Source organism: Rousettus aegyptiacus, unplaced genomic scaffold (genome assembly GCF_014176215.1).
Source record: "Rousettus aegyptiacus isolate mRouAeg1 unplaced genomic scaffold, mRouAeg1.p scaffold_m13_p_13, whole genome shotgun sequence".
NCBI lineage: Eukaryota > Metazoa > Chordata > Mammalia > Chiroptera > Pteropodidae > Rousettus > Rousettus aegyptiacus.
Window position 1 is genome coordinate 15,325,826 of NW_023416288.1, and position 25,881 is coordinate 15,351,706.

At 35.9% G+C, this 25,881-nt stretch overlaps 1 protein-coding gene across 5 annotated transcripts; it reads left to right on the forward strand.

The window, feature by feature from the left end:
- Positions 1 to 25,881, forward strand: STEAP2 (STEAP2 metalloreductase). 5 transcript variants are annotated; one of them, XM_036230325.1, is made up of 7 exons: positions 35 to 126; positions 4,574 to 4,763; positions 11,691 to 11,802; positions 12,026 to 12,550; positions 15,030 to 15,557; positions 18,389 to 18,553; positions 20,911 to 25,881. In XM_036230325.1, exons 4-7 carry the CDS (start codon positions 12,059 to 12,061, stop codon positions 21,196 to 21,198), a joined length of 1,473 nt encoding a protein of 490 aa, XP_036086218.1. In that variant the 5' UTR covers positions 35 to 126; positions 4,574 to 4,763; positions 11,691 to 11,802; positions 12,026 to 12,058; the 3' UTR covers positions 21,199 to 25,881. The 5 variants fall into 5 exon arrangements, with proteins under 5 accessions (XP_016005121.2, XP_036086218.1, XP_036086216.1 ...); XM_036230323.1 differs by lacking the exon at positions 11,691 to 11,802; XM_036230324.1 differs by lacking the exon at positions 4,574 to 4,763 and having other exon boundaries at positions 43 to 126.

Genomic DNA, 25,881 nt, shown 5'->3' on the forward strand with positions numbered 1-25,881 from the left:
GCCACGGCAGCCACCCTGCAGCTGCCGGTCGGAGGCGCAGTCCCTAGGCCCCGGAGCCCGGGCCGTCCCTGGGGAGTCGGCGCCGCTCGCGGAGAGCTGCTTGGCCGGCCACTGTCCGGCGCGGAGGTGAGCGGGTCGGGAAAGGGCGCGAGACAAGCCGGGGGCGGCGCAGTTGAGGGTCAAGATGCAGGCGGCGCCACGCGCAGCATGCATCCTCCAGGGATTCCGCGCCCTCTGCGGGCGTCCGACCTGAGCTGGCGGGGTTCCTGATCTCCTGGCACCTTGAGGTAGGGAGTGGGAAGGGCGGGAAAGGCTGTCTTTGCCACCGATTCCGCCCCCTACTCCTGCTGGTCATCCCCGAGCTTCCAGGTAGTCCTGAGATTGGGCCCAGGAGTGAAGAGGCCAGGAGAAACATCGTCCCAGATAGGATGTGCCCCAGAGGGAAAGGACGGGCTGATTACCTCAGCCTCCTCCATAGTCCGCTTACCTTTAAGGGTAGATGAAGCACATTTCATTGACGATCACATCGCACTGCTTTGCGAACAGGGAAGTATTTCTAGTAGTCATTTGTTTATTACCTAGTTAAGTGACTGTGGTGCGTTTAGGCCATTATGTGTTAGGAAGTAATTGGCTTCGTCTCTTTGTGTCCTAAATTATGTTTGAGCTTTGTGTTCAGCCTCCGCCAAAACTTGTTGAAAATTATGCCCTAAAAAGCTTGCTCTTAAAATAGGGCAGAGATATAAAGAGAATTTTTGTTGAGAGATTTCCATTTATTATCTTCCTCACCCTTTGGAGAAAAAAAATGGTGTCAGTTGTTACTCCTCAGGCAGTTCATTTTTAGATGGTAAAACTTATTACAGGCCTTGATTAATGATCACTCACCACTATAGATGAAATTGGGAGAACTAGAAATCGAATTCCTACCCCTACCCCCAACCTCATGACTTTGATTTGATTATAGTCTAGTTAACAGCCCCACTTATTGGGAATCTTTTTAGTTCTTTCCAACCCCCACCCCCGCCCCGCCCCTCGGCCCGCTCCCCGCCCCCACTCGCTGTCTCACCCCCCACACACTTTTTACACCTTTGTTATTTCTTCATTGTGATGATCTTCATTCATTTTTTCCCTTCTCTAACGCTATGTATTTTTTACTCTGCATCTCTCCTGCTGTTTCAAAGCTTAAAAGCTATTTACAAAAGAAAAATATCCATCCTAGATATTTTGCAGAGTATTTAGAAAGAGTTTGCAGTTTCTTTGAGCTAGTTAGTCTTTTGGGGAGTGAGGGAATGAAACGATATCAACAATGATAAATTGAGCTAATCATGCAGAAAGGAAATGAAAAGCTGTATCCGAGTCACTTTTAATTATACTGGTGCCATGGAAAATACTTGTAGTTAATGAGCATAATTATATTTTAATACTGAAAAAGCACAGATGAAGGTTAGCAAATGTTTAAAGTAAGGATCATAAATGAGTTAGAAAAATGAGAACGAAGGCACACCAAAAATTTGAAAGACTAGGACTATAAGACATAATCAGGACATCAGGAAATGCACTGATTCTGTGCTCAGCCAGTAACCATGACATTCACATAACTATGACATTGACATGTATCACTTACCCACTTTGGGCTCACATGTCTTGATTAGCAAAAACAGGGATCTTACCTAGCGGCCTAGTATATCTATTTTGATCCTGACATTTTCTGATGCATTCAACAACAAAGAATATTTATTGCATTCTTATTTATTATGTACCAGGCATTGTGGAGGCAGTGATGGACAAGACGAATCTGGTTCTGCCCTCAAGGAGCTTTTTGTCTAGTGGGAAAAATAGTAATGAGTAAAGAAACAATTACATAAGATAATTAAAAAGGAAACTTAACAAGACATGAAAGGAAAACAAAACAAAACTGGAGTGAATCATTCTACTGAAGGGGCATAACTGCACGTACAGAATTCCCAAGATGGGAAAGATATTGCTCTTTACTTCTATAAAAGGATGCTGTGGCTGGACCATTGGGAGTAATAGTTATATAGGATGAGATTGGAGAGATGCGCAGGGGCTAGTGAGTTCATTCAGAGCCTTTTAGGTCATGAACAGGAAGGTGGCTATAGTTCTAAGTGCAACAGGAAGCCACTGAGTTTTAAGGAGAGGAGAGACATCATCTGATATATGTATTAAGATCATAGCTGCTGTATGGAGAACGATTTGGAAAGAGGCAAAGGAGAAAGTAGAGGGACTCATTAGAAAGTGTTTGCAGAGTTCGGATGAGATGATAAAGGCCTGGATCAAGCTCATGTCACTGGAGAGAGATTTAAGAAATATTTTGGAGAACAGCAGTTGGGAGTTGGATTTTATGTAAAAAGACGAGGGAAAACAAGGATTTGAGAATGACCCCTAGATTTTTGACTTGAACAGCCGGTGGGTTATGGTACCATTTGCTGAGATGAGGAAATCTGGATAAATGAGAACAGGTCTAGGTGGGAAAAGTGTTCCATGTTGAACCTGTTAAGTTTTAGATGTCTTTGAGGAGATCATAACTACAGCCCCTTGGGAGGAGCAAAGGGGTGGTCTTCAGGACAGAAGAAAACAGACCATACTTTGATAGGTGAAGTCGGTGACCATGAATTTAAGGTGAAACTAATGAGCTTAGTTGTCTCATTTTTCTTCAGCAAGCTTCACCATCTTGGATACAGAAAATGGATAGCTGGGTTCTTCTAGGCCTAGAGTTTTGCCAACTGGATGTGATGGAGAACAAGTGAGTTGTCCTAGTCTGTTCAGACTGGGTGGCTGAAACAACATTTCTTTCGCACAGTTCTGGAGGCTAGGAAGTAAAACATCAAGACACTGGCAGAATCGATGTCAGGTGGAAGCCCAATTCCTGGTTCATAGGTAGCTGTCTTCTTGCTGTATCTTCAAATGGCAAAAGCAGGGAGAGAGCTCTCTCTAAGGAGTTTTTTTTATGAAGGCACAAATCCCATTCATCAGGGTTCTACCCTCATGACCTAATCACCTCCCAGAGGCCACATCTCCTAATATCTTCACATTGGGAATTAAAATTTCAGCATATGAACTGGGGCCAGGAATAGGAACATAAACATTTCGTCTATGACAAGGGTAAATCTTTTTAAGCAAGTGAAGATAAATATATACTACAGATCTAGAATAGGTAAAGAGAAACCAGGAGGAGGTCAGTGGAGAGCGAGAAAATAGTAGGTCAATGAATCAAATTTCTTCTGCTGTCTGGAATTACCAGTGTGAAAGTTTGACTAAGATTATTGAAGGGTAAGAGATAGTGCTTAAAGATATCAGGGAAGGAGTGGCTAAGCTGGGGTAGAGGCAAAGATTCATTGCCTTTGATGAGTAAATGAAGGAAACAAGAAGCCATGAGGTTGAATGGTTCATCTACTTGAATGATGAAGTACTGGAGAAGAATGACAACTGTTGGGGTGGAGAGGAAGACTATGCATGTATTGGGGACCTGTCACCAGTGATAATAAGCTAGAAGTCAGTATATGACAGCAGTGAGTAGAGGGAGAGGGTATTATGAGGTGCTATGAGCCTCAAAGGAGCGGGGTGTTTGCAGGAGAGAAAAGGAAGAAAGGTTCAGATATGGCCTTGCAAAGTGAAAAATCCACCTACCCCCATCTAGTAGCCCTGGAAGGTTACATTTTCTTGATAACATATGCATATCAGCGGGTTGTGAATGTCATGGAGATCTCTGAGGACAGTCCGTTCAGTTACTGTCATCCAATAATTAATGCCCTAGATGTTTATATGTGAAACAAATTTGGTTCTATTTTTCAAAATTAATATAGCATGACAGCTGCCATTTGGCCAGAGGAATGTCAAGAAATTCTTCTGAACTGACACTCTTAGGAGGCCATGTAGTTGAATGTAATCAAACTCTCTTACCTTGATATGTACTTCAAGTATTAAATGCATATGGCAAGTCATATATTCATTCAAGAAAACTGTAACCTTGATATTTCAAGAAGCCCATGTGCTACTTAAGTCACACTTTTAGACTGAGCTCATGAAGCTGAAGTGTTACAGCATTAAATGTAAGATAGTGATATTACCATTGTTATATAACTTAAGACTTGGAAACAGAAGAATTTTAGTGTTAGAAAGGATCATAGAAGTCAAGTACAATCTCTTTGTTTTTCCATTTAACAAAGGAAACAGATTTAAAAACAAAGTGATTTCAGAAGAATGGGCCTGTTCTTTTTTCTTGATACCACATACATAAAACTTTCTATAAACGCCATAATCTTCTCAATTACTTAATCTGTATGACCTGTAAATAACATCAGATGAAAAGGTAGCCAGTCTCTAGGACCTTGCTAGGACAAGCATGGCCCATAGACTGAGACCACAGGCATCTCCTGGGAGCTGGGGAGAAATGCAGCATCTTGAGCCTCACTCCAGACCTAGAGAATCAGAATGTGCATTTTAATGTGCATCCCCAGGTACATCCCCAGGTGACGATATTCACATTATAGTTTGATAGGCACTATTCTAGAGTAAGTCAGTCCACTTGGAAACTCTCGTCTGCTCGTGTCAGCAGAATCTATGATGCCTGGAAAACTGAGGAAAGGAGCCCCTTGTCAGACAGAAGGAAGAGATACCATCACTGGAACATACTGAATTTTGAATGTTCCGAAAGAACAGGAACAAAGTATGCCGTGCAGTGGGATGACACATATTAAGGAATGGCACTGCCCTTCCAGAAAATGAACAGAGGAAATTGCAAAATAGTGAGTGGACCTTCTGGTATTGTTCCTGCCTGAATGGGAAAAGGGGAAAGGACTGCATGCTAATTCTTCAGCTTCCTGCATTCAAAGGCAGCTGTTACTCTCTTGCTAGAGTTATTTTTCATTACAAACAGCAATGTAAACATAAGCGTAATTGAGGATCAGAAGCCACATCTGTAATCTCCAAATATCAAGAGAAGCCTTAGGTTGAATCCTGAATCTTCTGGTAGGGATTTTTTCAATCTTGGCTGTATATTAAAACAACTGATGATATCTTTAAGAAATCCTGATGCCCAAGCTGAATCTCAGACCATTAAATAAAAATCTAGGCAGAGGGGTGGTGGTAACTAGGTGTCACTGTTTTAAAGCTCCTTAGGTCAGTCCAGTGGGTAGCTGATGTTGAGAACCATGGCTTTAGTAGGTCGTTCCCCATTGTGGGAGGAGGCAGCGCTGAGATTGCAACTCTGCCTCTACACTTAGCCAAACGATGGGATGGATCCTTGATTCCTCCCATAGCACGAAGCAGAGTCAGCAAAACTGCTGTGTATGTGAAAGCCAGTGAGGCTTTCAGAACATTGAAGGAGGCAGGACTTTTTAAAAGAGGGATTTCCTCTTGTCCAATTTTGTTAAAATTTGAGTAATAACAGCTCCTACTGATGGAAATGTTATAAAATTGAATTGTGATGGTTGCATTAACCGTATTTTCCTGAAAATTATTAATTTATACACTTAAAGCCGGTAAATTTTATGTTGTGTAAATTACACCTTAATAAACTTTTTTTAGTTGCTGTGTATGCTTCAACATTCATGATTTCATCATATCGATTAGTTAGACAGGAATCCAGAGCCTGTATTGTGTCACTGGCATGTCAGCACATAACCGAATGCCTAGTTTGCAGGGCTCAGTAAGTTATTAGATGAGTGAATGGTTGGGGATGGATGAGTGGATAGATGGATGCTTATCATTATGATTTTGGGGTATGGACTAATATCTAAATTGATGTCAATTACCAGAGATCCCTGAAGTTGTTAGCACTCAGTGGGCATTGGTGCCATTTGTAACCTGTTCTATGCTATGACATTGAAATAGCATAGGTTTGTGTAGAGGATAGAATGTCAAGCTTTTCACAGAAGATTATTTATTTACAAGTGAGTTATTGCAACACAGAAAAAGTTGTATTTGCTAGCCAATAAACATAGGTATCTATACCTCAAAGTACCATCTGCAACAAGGTTATCAATGTGGAATTTATTTCAGCCACACTGTGACTGGTACTGCTAGCTTCATTTTAGACTTATGGTCATCATATTAACTAACGTGCAGTGCCCAGGGCACATGGCTCTGCTGGACAAAGCAGGCTACATTAGTGAGGTGGATGGAGGGAGGTGTATAGCATTCTCCCCTGTCCGATACGTAAAAGAAAAGTGGGGAACTATGGGGCAGGTGGGGAGACATTGATTTAATTTATTGAAGATCCTAAAATTTTATTAACTGAAGTCTTTGGGGAATACATTTTTAAAATTGAATTTCTAAACCCACCTAAATTTAAGCAGAAAGCTTTTTCATTGAAAATCTTTCTGGCATGAATTAGACTCTTTCCTGCCCTGATATTACAATGTAATAAACATATGAAGTTTTGTTTTGGTGACTTAGGATCTGGATATGTCATAAAAATATCCCCATATAAATAGAATACAAACTAAGCCTAGGAATTATCTTGGAAATTATTGGTTATTTTGGATTTGTCTCATTAAAATTCTGGTTATTTGAAGAATCTGGGAGGCTTGGAGTTAGTGAAGCCTTAGCTATAAGGCTATTATATTTTTTTTCTGGAAATCCTTTAGTTGGTGCTATAAAACATGAACACCTAAAGGCTCTCAGATCCAAGTATGAAATATTAATCACAATTATAATAGTTTATAAATCTGAACTTCAAAGAATAAGTCTTCCTAGTTTTAATAAAATTGCTATTTTAACATTTTTGGAAAATGATTTTCAAATGAGGATGCATACTAATTACTCAAGAGTTTCAGCTGAGGGAAAGACTTTAATAATCTAACAAGTAGATTTTAATATTCAAACAAATAACAGAATAGTAGTTGGACTACATTACATGAGGGCAGTTATTCTCAAACTTTAACATGCATCAGAATCACCTGAAGATTTCTTAGAACACAGATTGCTGGGCCCCATCTCCCAGGCTTTTTGAAGTCTGGGGTGAGGCCTGAGAACTTACATGTCTAAAAGTCCCCAGAGATGCAGATACACTTAGACCACAGCTGCTCAGGAGATCACATTCTAACTTGTCAAGAATTAGAATGTGAAGAATTACAGCTTTGCTTCTGGTGTTTCCTGAAGAATTTTAAGAACTTCTTCCAAAAAATAAAAACCTAAAAATACCCACCTCTTTCTTCAAAGAAATTCTGTATTGTCATAGATATAAACAAACAGTTGGGTTTTATTTGTTTATTTAAATACCAAGAGAATTTAGGTTATCTCTATGCAACCCAGAGGTCATAATAGTAAAAATCACCGCTTAGTTACAGAAAATTAGATTGGGATATTTGATATTTCATCTCCAGAATGTATTCACCTGAGTATTAAGCAGACATCTCCAGCTGTAGGGAGCTTTTCTCCCTCTCCAGAAGGGTGTCTTCTCCAACAAGCTTAAGGAGCACTTTCATAGAGAGAGCTTCCTAATGCCTGCAAAGTCAGTGCTCCTCAGACCTCCAGATCCTACAGACCAGTAAAATGAAAAAAAGGGTGGGGATCCTCATAGAACTGCCAGCTCGAACATCTGTTATTATCACTATCCTTTTATGAAAAAAGGACATTTTCACCCCAAAAATTATGAAAGGCATACTCTCAAAGGACAATTCTTTAAGTTGAATAATTTTATGAAAAATTCCCTACTGTTTCCATGTACTTAAATTTTTTTTAATTGAAGTATAACTGACATACAATGTTAATGTTAGTTTCAGGTGTACAACATGATTCGATATTTATATACATTACAAAGTGATCACCATGATAAGTCTAGTTACCTGCCGTCACCATACAAAGTTATTAAGTATTATGGACTATATTCTCTATGCTCTTCATTACACTGTGGCTTATTTATTTTATAACTGGAAGTTTGTCCCTCTGGCAACCACCAGTTTGTTCTCTATATCTATGAGCCTAGTTCTGTTTTATATGTTTTGTTTTTTAGATTCCATATATAAGTACAATCAGGTATTTTCATTCCGACCTATTTTACTTAACATAATACCCTCCAGGTCCATTCATGTTGTGGCAAATGGCAAGATTTCATTCTTTTTTATGGCTGAGTAATACTCCATTGTATATATGTACCACATCCTTTTTATCTATTCACCTATCAATGGACACTTAGATTGTTACTATACCTTGGGCAATGAACATAAGGGTGCACATGTCTTTTCAAGTTAATGTTTTTGTTTTCTTCAGATAAATACCCAGGAATAGAAGCTCTACATTATACGGTAGTTCTGTTTTTAATTTTTTGAAGAACCTCCATACCGTTTTCCATAATAGCTGCACCAGTTTATATTCCTACCAACAGTGCATGAGGATTCCTTTTTCTCCAAATTCTTGCCAACACTTGTTGTTTGTTGATTTATTGATAATAGCCATTCTAATGATGTTGAGTACCTTTTCATGTGCCAATTGGTCATCTGTATGTTTTCTTTGGAAAAGTATGTATTCAGGTCAAATGCCCATTTTTTAATCAGGCTCTTGATTATATGCCGAGGTGAGGTTTTTTCTGCTTTTCATTCTAAGTACATCTTGTCTCTTCCTAACTAGAGTATAAATTCCTCAAGTGTAAGCACAGTGCCTCTTTTGTGCTTTGCACACAGTAGCCTCAATAAATCCGTGCTGGTTCAGAGCAGGGTAGATCTGCCTTTAGATTATAGTTGAAAGACTATGTACTTTCAGGGATTATTTCTATAGTTTGTTGCTAGATTATAGTTGTGCCATTCTTTGTCAATGGAAATGTACAGAGTAAGGTGTTTAGTATCCTTTTTTGTAAATACTAGGTAACCACCTTCAGAATTGACATTATTCATTTTTTTATAACCTCATTTTTTTTTATATCGCAGTGTTAACTTCAGCTCAGCTGTTCACCAGGTGATCCAAATGGTAGTTTAGCAAATTATAAATTGATTGATAAGATTTTGCTTCCATGTCTCAGCACCAGATAGTTACTGATAGTATGTGGAGGTGAGTTGCTCTTAGGTCTGTGTATAGATGAATTCCACAGGATATGGACACACTTCTAGGCCCTTTCTTCTTCCCTTCCTCAAAAAAGCAGTACACACCTTCATGAGGTCTGCAGAGTCCCAAGAATACAAATGGGTTGCTACTCAGGGTTTGTAGCATTAATAAATTTAGGTCTTTGGTTGGTTTTGATCCAAAAATTGAAGTTATTTCAATATTTTATCTGTTTTGTAGCTGGAATCCCTAAGCATATAGCTTTGGATTTACCTAAAACATTCCTAAGATTCATATTGTAACTATTTAAAATTAGTATTGTTTTTAGAGAATATAGTTACAGCTGCCAGAGATGTAGACAATTTTAAGATTCCCCATATAAGATATGCATCTCAGTTTTAGGATGAGCAGAGGTGGGAAGACTCATATTTGAATCCTTGTCGAATCGGTGTAAACTGCATTGTCTTCAGAAAATTGGTAGTCTTTCTGAGTCAATTTTCTCATCTTTAAGATGGGCATTGTATGTACTCCATAGTTCATAATGTTTTCATATAATACTTTATATATAATACTTTATATGAAAACATTATAAACTGTAAAGTAGCACACAAGCATATTGTAGTATTGCATGCTTTCAACAATACACAATAAGCTATCAGTCAGATCCTTTAAAGGTGGTTTTTTTTTTTTTCTTTCCCTCTCATGGATACTTTTACATTCCTTAAAACTATAATGGAAAGAATCTCATTTATTAGGCCCACTTTTGCTTGTAGCCACAGTCACACTATTAAAAGGTTCAGTTAGAACTTGCCATTGGAAATATAATGTGAAAAAGGCCCAAACATGTTAGAACAGAGTCGCCCATAAATATGTATAAAATACATGCTATAATGAGAGACCTATAAGTGATGTTATTAGATCCTAATGTATTTTTACCTGTTTACTTTCTGATTTACCAAAGGGGTTTGAACTTGCTTATAAAATAAGCAGATAACTGATATCGTTTGGTTTAGTTTCATCTTTAGTTTGAAAAGGCCTTGATCATTACGCTTTCGTAGATTTAATGATTTTGTAATCCTTATATCTCTACTCAGAAGAACTCAGGACTGGGATATAGGACACTTGGGTTCCTGTGTCTCAGTCTAGTAACCCTTTGACCTCTAGATAACATAAATGATAAGGATAAAGTAAGTAAGTTGGTCAGTTCATCATGAATTGTCAAACGAGCATTGATTTAATTACTTCTGGTTCCTTTAACTGATCTTCAATCCCAAGATAGCCCGTTATTTCTACAGGAGGATGTTGACAGTTTCGTACTACCCTGACCTCTCCTGGACTTCTGGGTGTTTGGAATCACTGCAAGGGAAAGCAGATAATTACCACCCCTTCTATCTTGGAAAACGTTTAATGAAATATATGTAATACATTAAAAAATAGTGAGTTTTCTCCTTTCGCAGGATCTGAGTTAGACATTACAATCACTAGGTAATGCTGAGGGGCAATGACATGGCCGAAGGAGAATTTACTAATGTGGGCACAACTATTACCCTTTTAGCTTCCCCGCTTCCTACACACACACCCAAAGGAAAGCCCTTTCTCAAAGTGTTTACATGCACCCAAATGACACATGCCTTCGCTGCACTGCCTGCATTCTAATCCTAGATCCCCCACTTTTCCTCTTAGACTTTGGACAAATTAATTTTCTGCATGTCTCAGTTTCTTTATCTTCAAAATGTGCATGACGATATTAGTACCAATCTCATAGGGTGGTTGTGGGGGTTCAATCAGTTAATATAAAGCACAAACAAAGCTGGCACAAGAATATGCTTTAATGAATATTATGTAATAGTATGTTGTCTTTCTGAAGATTAATTTACTGATTCTTTGGAGTCATTGGCTCCAGTAAGTTCAAATTTCATTTAGTGAAAACCCCAAAAACATGTTTTTGAAGTATTCCACCTATTCCTGTAAAATCCATTAAATCCTCTGAAGTGATCCGTATCTGTTGTTAGCATAAAAGAAATTGTGCAGTGGGGGAAAAGGGAATGAAAGAGTATTTTTCATTCAGACCCAGTAGGGACACCGATTCACGGCAGTATGATTGGATTTCTTGAATAAGTCATTACGAACATTTCAGATGTTAGTCACTTAAATAAAAAAGAATTTGACAGAATTTTCCAGAAATAATAACTGCATCATATTCTATTCCACCAATGAAAAGAAGAAAATGATTTCATAAGTATTGTGTAATTTAAGACCATAATCACATTCACAGGGAACCTATCTTTCTCAATGATAAGTCGTAGGATGTAGGGTGAATGATAGAAGCCAATGATATTTAATTAATCCTTTGTTGTATACTGATGCCTATTTTTCTAGAGATATTTAAGTGCCAAGGTTCATATTCTAGCATATTTATCTTACTATGAGCTACTGAGGTGTATAGTCTAGTTTGTAGACTCCACTCCCAAATGACTCTAGACATTTTGGATTTAAGTAGTTCTTTGTTTCGTACAGTTTTTCTGTCTTCTGCTGTCCTGTGTGCTATCACATCCTATCACAGTCCTTTCTACCTCCAGCAGCTTTTCTGTTTTGCTGCTTCTAATCTGCTTAGAAACGGAGTAATCAGAATTATTAGAAATGTGTTTATAAAAAGTTCTAGGTGAAAATATCAATCTCTTCCTTTTGTGCTCTAGTGCCTTGCTGCTCAAAGGGGTCCACAGACCAGAAGCATTTTATTAGAAATGCAGAATCTTGGGCCTCACTCCAGAACTACTGAATCGGGATCTATTTTAACAAGATTCGCAGGTGATTCATGGGCACATTAAAATTTGAGAAGCCTCACTTAGCATGTCAACTTTGTGACAGCTTCATTTTCTATTTAGCTTAAAAATTGTGTCTTGCTGTGATTTAGGTTATATAGCTTGCCAAAATACTTAACCTAGAAACGAGGGACATTATTATAATGTCTAGAAGTATATTAATGTTTGGTAATAGCTAATTGATGATCATTTTATTTTCTCTCTCCTAGGATATCCCTGGTGATCTTGGAAGAATCCATATCATGGAATCGATCTCTATGATGGGAAGCCCTAAGAGCCTTAGTGCCACTTTTTTGCCTAATGGCATAAATGGTATCAAAGATGCAAGGAAGGTCACTGTAGGTGTAATTGGAAGTGGGGATTTTGCCAAATCTCTGACCATTCGACTCATTAGATGTGGCTATCATGTGGTCATAGGAAGTAGAAATCCTAAGTTTGCTTCTGAATTTTTTCCTCATGTAGTAGACGTCACTCATCATGAAGATGCGCTAACAAAAACAAATATCATATTTGTTGCTATACATAGAGAACATTACACCTCCCTCTGGGACCTGAGACATCTGCTTGTGGGTAAAATCCTGATCGATGTGAGCAATAACATGAGGCTAAACCAATACCCAGAATCCAATGCTGAATATCTGGCTTCCTTATTCCCGGATTCCCTGATTGTCAAAGGATTTAATGTTATCTCAGCTTGGGCACTTCAGTTAGGACCTAAGGATGCCAGCCGGCAGGTATGTATTTTACATTTTTATTCTTATTTACCTGGTATTTTGTATTTGAGTAGTTAAATAAATATCATACATTGAAAAACCTTATTCTGACCACCCCCCCCTCCACCAATGATTATCATTTTGAAAAGTATACCTGAGCACCTGAGAGTTCATGCCCAACCTTGTAAGAACACATTTCTATTCTCGAAATAATGTGGAAAGCTGAGAAAATAACTTGGACTTCTCTGTCATGACCAGCTCATTCAAGAAAAGGCAAGGTTGGCCGATAAACAATTGGACACATTATATTGAATCTCTCCTTGCCTCCTCAAAAATAGAAACAATAGCAAACAGGTCTTTTTTCTTTCCCTCTTTCCCTCCCAACTTTTTGTCCTTCCTCTATTATTTCTTCCCTCTTCCTTCCTCACCATTTAGTAACACAGTATTCCATCTCTGCTTGAAATACTATTTAGCATGGTCCTCAAGGATGCTTTAGAAGTACCTTTTTATTTTATATAGAATATTCATAGAATTTAAAATAGTACACTTTGTGTAGATTTTAATCTGTTTAAGGAGGATAAAGGGAGATTGAGTTTCTTAGGTTTTCTTTTAATTTAGGGGTTCTATCTAGTTCGACTTGAGAATCAAGCAGATGGGGCACTCCATCAATGCTCTTGTGGAATGAGAACTTTTATAAGTACACATATAAAATAGTGCACTTTAAAAATCTTTTGAAGGTGTGGTTATGCATATAATTAAGCATAATGATAAAATACTTGTATTATTTTTGTCCATAAAGACAGTTGATTAAATGCCTTAGAAAATAAATTCAAGTATTGTATTATTATACACTACAAAACAGAATCACCACAATTCACTTTCAAATCCTTAATTTGGAAAGCTAATAAACATATACTTTCTAACTTTCCTAGAAGATATTTCTGAATCCTTTTTTTTTCTTTTGCATATCCGCCAAAGTTTAACAATGGATACAGATCAAACAAATTAGGGATAAACCTAAATTTAATCCTTTGCCCATATCCGTGATAATTTTAATTCTTTAACAACAAAAAAAATTTATGGAACAGTACTTTTAAATTCAAAGTGAGCTACAAAAATAGTTTCATTTGTATTTCATAGTCCTCATTTCCTTCTTATGAATATTTGATTTATACTTTCAGGTTTATTATAAAATTGTATTTATAATTTATAGGGTTTTCTCCAACGAATAAAAGAGTTTACCATTGTGTACTATAATAAGTTAATTTAGAATGCTTTTCCTTATTTCTTTTGTATGTAGGTATTCTTCCTCACTCTGTTTTAAAAGTTCATGAACATTTGTATGATAGTATAAACTTTGTCATTCATCTGGCTAATATTCGGTAAAATTAATAATCCAAAGAGCTTTACATTGCCAACATAATGTAAATAGGTTTAGCATGCAAATATTTCATGTGGTCTGTTCCAGAGCCCTTATATAAACATCTTTAAGAATATATTTAGGAATTTGTTTTCCCCAAACACTACTCAAAGACTTTATAGCAATATTTTTCTAGCCCTAAGTGAGATGACCTACCCTTAAGTAATAGTGGCTCACTGCAGTAGTAAATTTGGTGCTCAACAAATATTTGTTGATTTCTCAACTGAGGTACTTTAAGAGGTTTTGGTAGTTCAAAAGCTCACCCTCACCCCCACCCATCACATCGTTAGAGTTCCTATAGAGCTAATATTTTAGTCTTAGAAAATGGCAGTTGATTTACTTTGTAAATTAACTTAAGCCTTATAATACGATTTTCCCCCTCTAGGTATATTATTGAAAGATGAAAGAATTTCATATTCTGACCAATGAAATAATATACTTGAGATAATCCATGGCTTTTCAGAGATGTTTGGTGAATCGATTTCTAAGCCAAGAGATAAATTTTATAAATATTGTTGCCTCACAACATAAGTACAAATTCAGTCATCCAGAGCCCATGACCATCTTCCTGCTTGCTGAATATTTGTAAAAGGCAGTCCTTGCAATCTCTCTGCTAGGCAGAATCACTACAGTCCTAGAATTAAATATTGTCCAGAAGAGACCCACTCTGTTTCCTGTGGGAGAGGGAGAGCTAGAGTGGGGAAGGGCATGGCCTGCAGCTCAAACTCCGCCGCCCCTCCCCCCGCCCCACAAAAGGGAGACCCTAAATTGTCAGTACCACCCAACCATGGTCTAGAAACCTTTCTTTTCTCCTTACTTCCTTCCTCTGAGGACTTCCTGATCCCAGATTCTAGCTAGTTTCCTCTGCATTTTATTTTCATGTCATCACAGGTAGCAAGAGCTTTGTTTTCTATTTTACTCTATTAATAATATATTAATCAATTAATAAATGCTTTACCTCCTTAACTTTCCGCATCATTCGAAGTCTTCACAAGTGATGCTCCATAGATTAAGTGCAGCACGGGATCATTACCATTTTTATAAATAATAATATTGATGCATCTTTTGTTTTCACTGCAGGTTTATATATGCAGCAACAATATTCAAGCTCGACAACAAGTTATTGAACTCGCTCGGCAGTTGAATTTCATTCCTGTTGATTTGGGATCATTATCATCAGCCAGGGAGATCGAAAATTTACCCCTGCGACTGTTTACTCTCTGGAGAGGGCCAGTGGTGGTAGCCATAAGCTTGGCCACGTTTTTCTTTCTTTATTCCTTTGTCAGAGATGTGATACATCCATATGCTAGAAACCAGCAGAGTGACTTTTACAAGATCCCTATTGAGATTGTGAATAAAACCTTGCCCATAGTTGCCATTACTTTGTTGTCCCTGGTGTACCTGGCAGGTCTCCTGGCAGCTGCTTATCAACTTTATTATGGCACCAAGTATAGGAGATTTCCTCCTTGGTTGGAGACCTGGTTACAGTGTAGAAAACAGCTTGGATTACTAAGTTTTTTCTTCGCTTCAGTTCATGTTGCCTACAGCCTCTGCTTACCAATGAGAAGGTCAGAGAGATACTTGTTTCTCAACATGGCTTATCAGCAGGTAGGGAACGTGTTTGTTATTTATCTGATACTTAATATAATTTGTAAAATGTGAGATTAACAATAGGGTACAACTTTACATACCTTGTAATAGAAATCTTGGTATATCTAGATGGGGAAATTATTCTTTAAACAATGTTTCTGCTTAAGAATTATGTGGCTAATTCAAAATCTTTTAGGGTAAAAGCTGCAAGCATCCTTTTCTTTGGAGAATACAAGCAGAGAAATAAAGGATTGGGTTTCTCTCTTTTTAAAATAATACAATTATAGTGATTGCTTTCAGTACTGAACAGTTCCTTATTGTAATGTTTTGTGCCATGAAAAGTTAAGGCAATTCTTAGTAAATGTATACATAAATTAGAAAATATAAAACCACATAGGAAATCAACATCAGGAGACATATACTTACAAGGTTTTTGTTCTCAAAAACAGAAAAGATACTAGTTCTTCAAGTGAAGCGTTTCTATCCCTTAGCTCAAGAAAATCTCAGGGATTGCTACATGGAAGGAGCTTGACAATGGAGTAGACTGTGATTTCCTCAATAATTCCCATTCAGCAAGTGTAAAATAGAGGGTCTCATTGAAGTTCTCTGATGTAGCATTTCTCAATGAAAGCCAACAATACTGCACCAAAACAAATGCGTAAAAGCTTTTTCTTTTTATGAGGAACCAAGGCATCATAGTCCATATATGTAATAATCTAAAAAAAAAAAATTAATACATTAATGTTCTTTAAGCCATTCTTTCACTAAAAATACCACTTCTCTTAACTGAATACTAAGACTTTGATATCTGCTCGACCATCTTTTTTCCTCCTTCAAGTCATTTCCTCAGTGAGGCCTGCCTTGGACACTTTTAAATTCTGCTACCTGCTTTCGCTGAATCCTGGTACTCCCAGTTCCTCTTTCTTACTCTGCTCTACTTTTCTTTTTCTCAATAGCAATTTACCACCTTCTAACACCCTTTATGTTTTCCTTGTTTATTATATTTACCGTTGTCTGCCTTCTCTCATCAAAATGTAATGTTGAACAAACTCAAAAAAGTCTGGAGGCTTTGCTAGAAATAAATGGTAGAGATTTATTCAAGGGTCCTGGAGTTTGCAAACTGGGAACACACCTAGGCAAAAAGCCAGAAGTGTTCCAAAGAAGAAAGAAAAGTTAAAATTTCTTATAGTAAAAAGTACAATTTTGAGAATTATCAGTCCTGTATTCTTAGCCTTAGGATTGGTCCAGGACGGTTATCAGCCAAAAGTCAGGCAATCAGGATGATAGATGCCAGGTGGTATGGAAAATGGGTGCCAGGAAGTCTGGTCAGATCCCACTGGTCTGGATAATGTTTATCAGGCAGATGTATACATGAGTCCTTCCAAGGGTAATCAGGTGGCCTGGGTCAGTGAGTTCTTCAGGGGATAATTAGAAGGTTACCTGGAGGTCCAGATGTATGTCCAGGCAGTGACACAGGACTAGAAAGTTAAAAAATGTTTGAGTTCCAGGCTGCTTAGAACAAGAATGGAGTCTTTCCTCATGCCTCAACCTTCAAAGTGTTAATTACTTTAGCAACTTGGTTAAAATGACTCCATTTTATATATTCCCTATCTTCACTCTTTCCTCAGTAAGTTCATGAGAGGAGGGTAAACTGACTCCATTTTATATATTCCCTATCTTCACTCTTTCCTCAGTAAGTTCATGAGAGGAGGGATCGTTATCCATTTTGTTCACTGATATATGCCTAGAACTGTGCCTGGCACATAGCAGACACTCAGAAAGCATATTTGTGGAATGAAAGAATGAACTGGGAGGCCAAGTAGATCCAGGTTGTAACCTCTGGGTATGCTGAGGTCTGTCATTGTCCCATATTGTTATATAGACATCAAACGAGACAGGAGGAGCCTTTTTCCACAGAGGAACTTTCTGGATTTTTTTTTCAGGATGTCGGTAAGATTGCTTCAGGGACTACAGGCTAAGAACTAGCTTTTCTTTGTTTTAATTTCAAGTATGTTTGGTTAACTGGAACTAGACAAAGTTAAGCCAGTATTAAATTAAAATGTTTTCCATGAAGATATGCTTATTTAAATCAAAGCTTTAACCCAAGAATCCAACCTTTGATTTATACTCTGATTATATTGTTTGCATGTAAATAGACAATTCTAACAACAATCCCTGTGCAAAATACCACACATTAAGAGTTAATCATGTCTGACTTGATTATGTATGCATTGTCAGTGTAAGGGAAAGATGTTTAGAGAAGTGTATAAAATAATGAGACAATTCAAGTGAATAAATATTTGCATTTGGTAGGGCTTTATCCTCAGGAAAATCTCAGGTTCCTGGGGAAAAGAAAGTAAGAAGAGATATATCAATATATAAATCTTCGTGTGAGAGGAAGATACAGAGTAGTTAGAAATTCCCTTCCAGGATTCTAAGTTGAAGTAAGGCCAGAATGTACCCAAAATATTCAACCAAATTTAAACCAACTTGTAAAAGTACCTCAAAACTAAGTCTAACTACTAGTATTTCATTTATGTCACTCTGGAACTAACCACTTGGCATTTCATTCTCTAGAGTCCATTGAGGACAGGTTCACCCACTCTTCTTACATGTAGGCAAGGAAGGAGAGAATCTTAATCCTCTTTTTGTTTAACTCTCCCTTCTCTTTCCCTCACACCTGGAACAATACCATCCAGTAATAGGTTCTCCATAACAGTTTGTTAAATTGAATTAATACAACTTTAATATATCCATATGTGGTATACTCTTATGCCAAGAGTGAACCCTGTGCTGAATAAGTTAATGTTCTACCGAATAAAGGAAATTCACATTTGCTCTCTTGTTAGGTTCATGCCAATATTGAAAACTCTTGGAATGAAGAAGAAGTCTGGAGAATTGAAATGTACATCTCATTTGGCATAATGAGCCTTGGCTTACTTTCCCTCCTGGCAGTCACCTCCATCCCTTCAGTGAGCAATGCTTTAAACTGGAGGGAATTCAGTTTTATTCAGGTATGTGGGGTTTTGTTTGGTGAAGGAATAGGCTGCGTAGAATTTATGTGTTAAGTAGAGTTGAATTTTAAATATGCTTTTTATAAAAAGAGTGCTTTTCGGGGGTGTGTTTATGTGTCTAGCTTGGAGAACACTTATCGTTGGAGGCTGGCTTAGGACCATTCTGGTTTAGTAAGTGAAAAAGCAGTACAGGATTCTGCTGGAAGGCTTTGATAGCATTGCCTACTATGCTATGGATAAAGGATGTTTTTAAAAGAAAAAAAAAATGAAAGTAGGGATGAGTAAACTTAGATCAAGTTTAATGTCAAAAGTCAATGTATTATTAGCCAAATGAATGAAGAATTGTGTTATATTTGTGTCATACTAATCTGTCCAGAAAAATCTCATTGATTTGAATTCAAGTGTGGAAAAAGTAAGTCTATTTTAAAAGAAATGTCTGTGTATACACACACAAACACAAGCAGTAACTAGGTAACTAGGCTAATGGATTATGATGAGCAACCAACCTTATGAATCCTGTTAGTATGTATTTAGTGTATAAGTTATATACATATGTATTTGTGTGTCTATAAAAGGGTTTCAGAACACCATTATTCTTTAACAAGTTGAATAATCACCTTCTCCAGTAATCATTATTTAATAAATTTCAATACTTAAAAAACATAACTCCAACTTAGACCCTACCTACATTATCACAAAATTAGTATCCAGGCGGTATACAGCACAGTAGGCAGATGAGTGTATTTGTTGATAAGTTAATTTGGAGGGTTTTGCCAGTTTACTTGAGCTTTTTTGTTTGTACATCATCTAAAAATCCCATTCAAATTAAAGGTAGATCTTTTGTCTAAATTCATTTTTCCTTCTGGAAGAAAGAAAACGTGAATACTTTCCCAACTACTAGTTTAATCACACCTGAAAAAGAAATAGAAAGCCCTCTGATAAAAGGTGCTAGACGGGTGAAAATTATCATTATAAATTTAGATGAGTAATTGCAAACAGTCTTGCCTAGAGACTTGCTCCTTTCCCAGTGATGCTAGACATTACATCATTATACAGATATAATACCACACTTTATGTAACTTAGACCATTTCTCAAAAGTAAGCAATTGAACATCATAATTTAGGGAACCCAGAAGACTGATCTTTTAGATTTTAACCTGTAAATTGCTTATCTGAAATGCTCTTTATTTGTTGTTTTTTAAATTAAATGTATTTGGATGCTATTGGTTAATAAAATTATATAGGTTTTAAGTGTACAATTCTATAATACATCATCTGTATGTTGCACTGTATGTTCATCACCCAAAGTCAAATCTCCTTCCATCACCATATAGTTAACCCCCTTTACCCTTTCCTACCTCCCACCTCCTTTGGTAACCACTAAACTGTTGTCTGTGTCTGTGAATGTTTGTTTGTTTGTTTGTCTTGTTCATTTGTTGTTTTCAGTTTTATATCTCACATATGAGTGAAATCATATGGTTCTCAACTTTTTGTTTGACTTATTTCACTTTTCGTGATAATCTCAAGATCCATCCATGTCACAAATGGCAGTATTTCATCTCTTGAAGTGCTCTTTATAACTTCTTTTAATGTGATCAATAAAGCTATATGTTCAAAATGCTATGTATAATATATAGCATTTTATATTATATTTATATATTATATTGCATATTAATATATATTTTTCATATTTGCCTTCAACTTGTATGTATATATGTATGTATATACTCATGAGAATGTTCTTCAGCATTTAATTTTATTATATGTGTGTATACATATGTATGTATATGTGCGTAAACAGATACACACATTTTTTAAATATGCACAACTGGCAGAAATGTGAATAACCTTTATAAAGAAGTTTAGCTGTTTGTATCAACACCCTTAAGGAAAAGTTAGATGTTTTGACCAGCAATCAGTTCTAAGGAAAGAAACAAAAATATAGAAGAGAACTTAAAGTGACATTATTTATAGTTGAGGAAAGCTAGAAACAGTAAATTATCAACAAAAAGGAATGGTTAAATAAATTATAGCACATCCATTTGGTGGAATATTATACAGCCTTAAAGTCATGTTTTCATGTTTAATGACATAAGGAAAAGTTTTTGATATAATAAATGAAATAATTAGAATATTTAACTATATGTAGTATGGCCTTATTTGTGTAAAGTATGCATATAAATATATATAAAAATGTTTGAATTATTTCATTCAATAGAGAACAAAGAGTAGCTCAATAAGTTATGATATAATAGTTTTATTAAAATATAAACATGGTATAGCCGGATGGGTTAATTTATGAGTCCAAATAATTTGTTTCTTATTTCTTGTTTTTTTCCTTCCTCTGCTGCCCCAAGTCTACACTTGGCTATGTCGCTCTCCTCATAAGCACTTTCCATGTTTTAACTTATGGATGGAAGCAAGCTTTTCAAGAAGAGTACTACCGATTTTATACACCACCAAACTTTGTCCTTGCTCTTGTTTTGCCTTCGATTGTAATTCTAGGTAAGAGCATTTTACTTCTTCCATGTGTAAGCCGAAAGCTGAAGAGAATTAAAAAAGGCTGGGAAAAGAGCCAATTTCTAGAAGAAAGTATTGGAGGAGCAGTTCCTCACCTCTCACCGGAGAGGGTTACAGTAATGTGATGATAAATGGTGCTCGCTGATGCCATATGAAGTTCTTACTGATGCCATTATTTATATGACTTCCTCTGTTCAGTTCCCAGTGCACTGTCAAATTGCTGTGGGCTGAAACCGTTCAGTGTGCTCTCAGCCAAATTAGTAGTAGGATTTTCTTCAAATTAATTTTCGCAAATGTCATATTTTGCCAGTATGAATTTTTGTAGTTAACGTATTGTTGAAATTTAGGTATGGTTTGTTTTGTTTTGCACAGCTGTAACACTGTGTTATTTTAACAAACTATATTCCACAATCAGGCAAAAATACTTATAGTTAATAAAGATACAGTATAATGTTAAAAAAAAAAACTACAAACCAGCTGAATTTTAAGTTTCAATATAATTCTATAGATTTTTTTTCTGAAGCTTAAATTATTATCCAGCATAAGAAATAGAAATGCATAATCATACATTAGCTTTAAGAAAGGATGCATTACATTCACATCTAGGTAAGGGTGATAGTAACGCTCCTGTATTTCTCTCATAAGATAGGATTTGAAGAATATTATTAATTGTACAAACCAATGTGATTATGTGAAAAAACACAAACTAAAAAGACAAATTGAACCTGAGATTATATTTGAAACGTACTGGAGACACGAAATACATACCGATAATCTGTACCCCAAGAAAGACTTTCTTCTTCATCTTGTTACAGAGCAGTTCCATCTGCATATTAATAAATTGTTAGGGAGAAGACAGTAACTCTTGGCCTCCCAAACTAATTTTTTCTAATATAACACCAATCCTGAGACTCATAATTTTTCTAGTTAGAGGGAAAGTGTTAAGTTTACACAAAGATAGTTGTCAACTAATCTGTACTGTTGCACCTTAGCCAGTCACTATCTATGGTATAGGATTTTACAGAAGTTCATCGAGGGAGTATAACATGCCAGGTACTGTTCTAAGCACTTTACTTGCATTATCCCATTTAATACTTAAAACAATTCCATGACAGATGTAGTTATTATCCTCATTTTCATGTGAGAAAACTGAAGGATAGGAAAGTTAATTCGTTCAAGGTCATCGAGTTAGTAAGTAGCAGAGCCAGCATTCAAGTTCAGGCAGTTATAGTCTAGAGGCTCTCTTTTCAACCAGAACGGTATGGCCCCTGCTCCATCCCCATGCATTACATTAAGGATGCCAATCTAGATGGTTCCTCTTTCATATAAAAGCATTAACATTCTTTAGAGTGAGTTGTGGCTATCAAAAGATATATGAAAATACTATAATCATGTATTTATTATTGCTTGTGGGCTAATCCACAGTTACTTACCCTGGAGAAGGACCTCACCTGGACATGACCCTGGAGTCCCATAGCCATCCATATGCCTCTCTGCAGTGAGGGACTCCTGCAGAGATAGGACAGTTGCAGTTTTAATGAATGGCTGAGGTCCTACAGAATCTTAAAAAGTCCCTGTAGAGTTGGTCATCTCAGTTCTCTTTTTGGGAAGTCCTCCTGCTTGGTCAGCCAGTTGTTAGGGAGCAGTTTGAAAGCATGAAGGATATTAGAGTAAGTGGCTAATTATGAATGTACTCTAGAGACATATAATCATACAAATTATTCATAAAATTTTTCAGTGCTGACATTCCACATTAAAATTGCATTTCATTCAAACTGGTTAGAATGCCCTACATTTTATCCATTCGTTCTTTCCTTATTAAAATAAAAAATTGCAAATAAGATACAATTACACGTATTCCTCTTCCTGAAATTATAACATTTTTAGAGTTACCCACTGAGGTACAACTGACTCCAGCTGCCAGAACTAAAAGGATTTTTACTTAGTAGAGGCTGTTTTCCCCACCAATGGCTCTTTCCCTGCTGCTGTATTCTGTTGGTCTGGTAAGTCACTCAGGATTCTCTGATGTTCTCAGTGAAGTTTAATGTCTTCTGCTACTTAATTGAGCTCTCCATTTTCTTTGTTTTAATTATATTCTTCCCCTTTTGATGATCACTTGTTAGTTCTTAGTGGGAATTCAGTTGAGTAATAACTTTTAAAGGGATACACCTAAAAATTATTGTTCTAGACTAGTGAAATTAACAACATATTTTCAATACTTTTTTTCCTTAAGTTTCACTTTCAAGACCATAGGTTCACCATTTAATGTGAAAAAACAATGAAATTTTTTTAAAGTTAGATCACTACTGGAGTATATTGTTGCACATATATATTAAGTAGCCAATAATATTAAATTATCACTATTCAGATAAATGGGGCCTTTGAAAAATATATATATATAAAATATATATAAGCTGTAATTGTTTCAAATTATGATATTTATTTTTCTCCATTACAAAGACAAAATTAATTTTGAAGTTTTAGAATAAATGTCACATATTCACTATAATTCTGAATACTTAAGTATTTCTAAAAATGCAAAAATATTGACTTGTAGTTGCTTTTATTGATTTTTAATTACTTTATTTTACTATTTCCTGCCTTATTATTTTTCTTCATCGTTACATTTCATAATCATTTTCTTTTAAATCATTCCTCAGAAGTAGGACTGAATTCTGCTCTTGCTAGATATGAGAAAGTGGTAGGAACTTTACAGTAATGGAGATTTGTTTCCTAATCTGTATTTTGAGAAGCACCCCTGAGAAAATCATTAGAATATAGAAAATATACCCAGTCTTAATCCTATGCAACAAAATCAAGTAATTTTTTCCTAAGAAGAAAATATTCATGCGCCGAATCATGTTACTTAGCTTTTTTATGTGCAGATTTCATATATCGCCTATTAATAATTTTTAAAATCATGTTTAAATATGAATATATTCATGCTAACATATTTTTCAGACTATACGTGGAAATTTAGCCAAGATTGCCTACATTTAGAGATTTTTATTTAAATTTTAAAATATTTTAAAGTATGAATAAATTATATTTATAGGTATTTACTGGAGATAATTATTTTATGCTACATACAGGATTGGCTAATGAGCTCCCACATTAAACTACCTGATTATTTTCTTATAAATTGGCATAATCCTGACTTAAAGAATTTTACTTTCAAAATTAATTTGATAATAGTGACAATAGATATAGTCATACAGTCAAATTATGAAAACTATTTGTGTAAAAGGGCTTCAAGAATATATCATATCCAATTTTTGTATTGTTTAACTCATGTAATGTGATAAAACCTTAATTCTTTTTAATTGCCTTTTGCCATTAAAATATTTCATAATAAATTCTGTATAGAGTCCCCCCACCAAAACAAGGTTTATTTGTGAAATTTAAAGTTTCTAACGTGATCTTTTAAATAAAGTACCATAAGTGTAGTTCAACAGTATTCCTTTGGGAATACTGTAAACACTGAACCTGTGTCAGTCTATAAAATTTCAGTTTTAAAATAAGTATCTAAGCAGCCTAAAATGTTATGTTGAAATTATTTTGTAAATTCGTGACTTAAAGCAGTACTACACATAGTATAACTTAACGCCTCGGTCTGGTGTTAAGATTAGTATTTGTGATGTGTTGTTAGAAAAGATGTTCCAGTCTCAATTGTTCCTAAGTCAGTAAGTCAATAAAACAAATTCTGGTATGTGTTTAGTATATATGTAATTGCTCTAAATGGAACTATGTTAATTTTAGTGGAAACAATCTGTTTTTACCTTTGAACAGTGAATTTTACAGGAATGAATAAGTTCTTCAATTTTTTTAATATAAAATTATAAAGTAATAGAGATTCTGTTCATATGATACCAAAAATTGCTTAATTCAGCCTAATACACATACATACTGAGATCTTTAGCTTTCCAAGTCATTGGGTTTCCATCATGCAGTCATCCAAAATTAGGGCAGACTATGTGGATACTCCCAGTGGCTAGATGAGCTAAATTTAATCATCAAAGCAGGTGCTTTTGTCTGATTGCCAAAATACCAACTTCTAGGAAGTACTCTCAAGATTTCTTTTAAAAGTCTTTCATAGCTTTTTAGATATCCAACCTGAACAGGGACTGTGCTTTAAAAACTGCTGCCCATCAAATTTCTCAACTGCCCTTTCAGTTAGGGGTTCCCATGTGTCAGTGTTGGCCAGTGAGATATAAGGGGGACATACGAGTGACATCCTAGAAGTCTCGTCAAAGAAAATTAGGATGTATTTTTTATCTTAATCCTCCATCTTGCTGCCAGAACTGATATAACAGGAGCCTTGGCAAATATCCAAGAGGACCAAGGCCACACCCTAAGGAAGGCATGTTAGAGATTAAAAAGATCTTGACTGCTTCATGACTTGGACTGTCTTTTCCCGTATTTAAGCCATTGTAAATTTGAGTTTCTTTATACGAAGTCAAAATCAATCCATTCTGCCCTTCAGTTTTTCGTCATGATACCGTTTAACACTGTTTGAACAAACTAGATTGCAATAATTCTCACCTTTAAAAGTTTCTAAAGGATAATGTACAATTCACATTAGAATTGATTTTCCATTGTTAATTAATTATACTCATTTTTTGCCTTGATCTTTAATTAGATATTTTGTATCTGCTTAGAAAATATTGTCTTCTTTATAACTGTGTAATAGATATTTGCTAAAACTCTGTAATCTCCAAAATATCACTATCAAATTACATGCCATGTTTTTATATCAGTCTCATAGATCTGCCTTATAAACATCTAAATAAAAAGTACTATTTAATGTG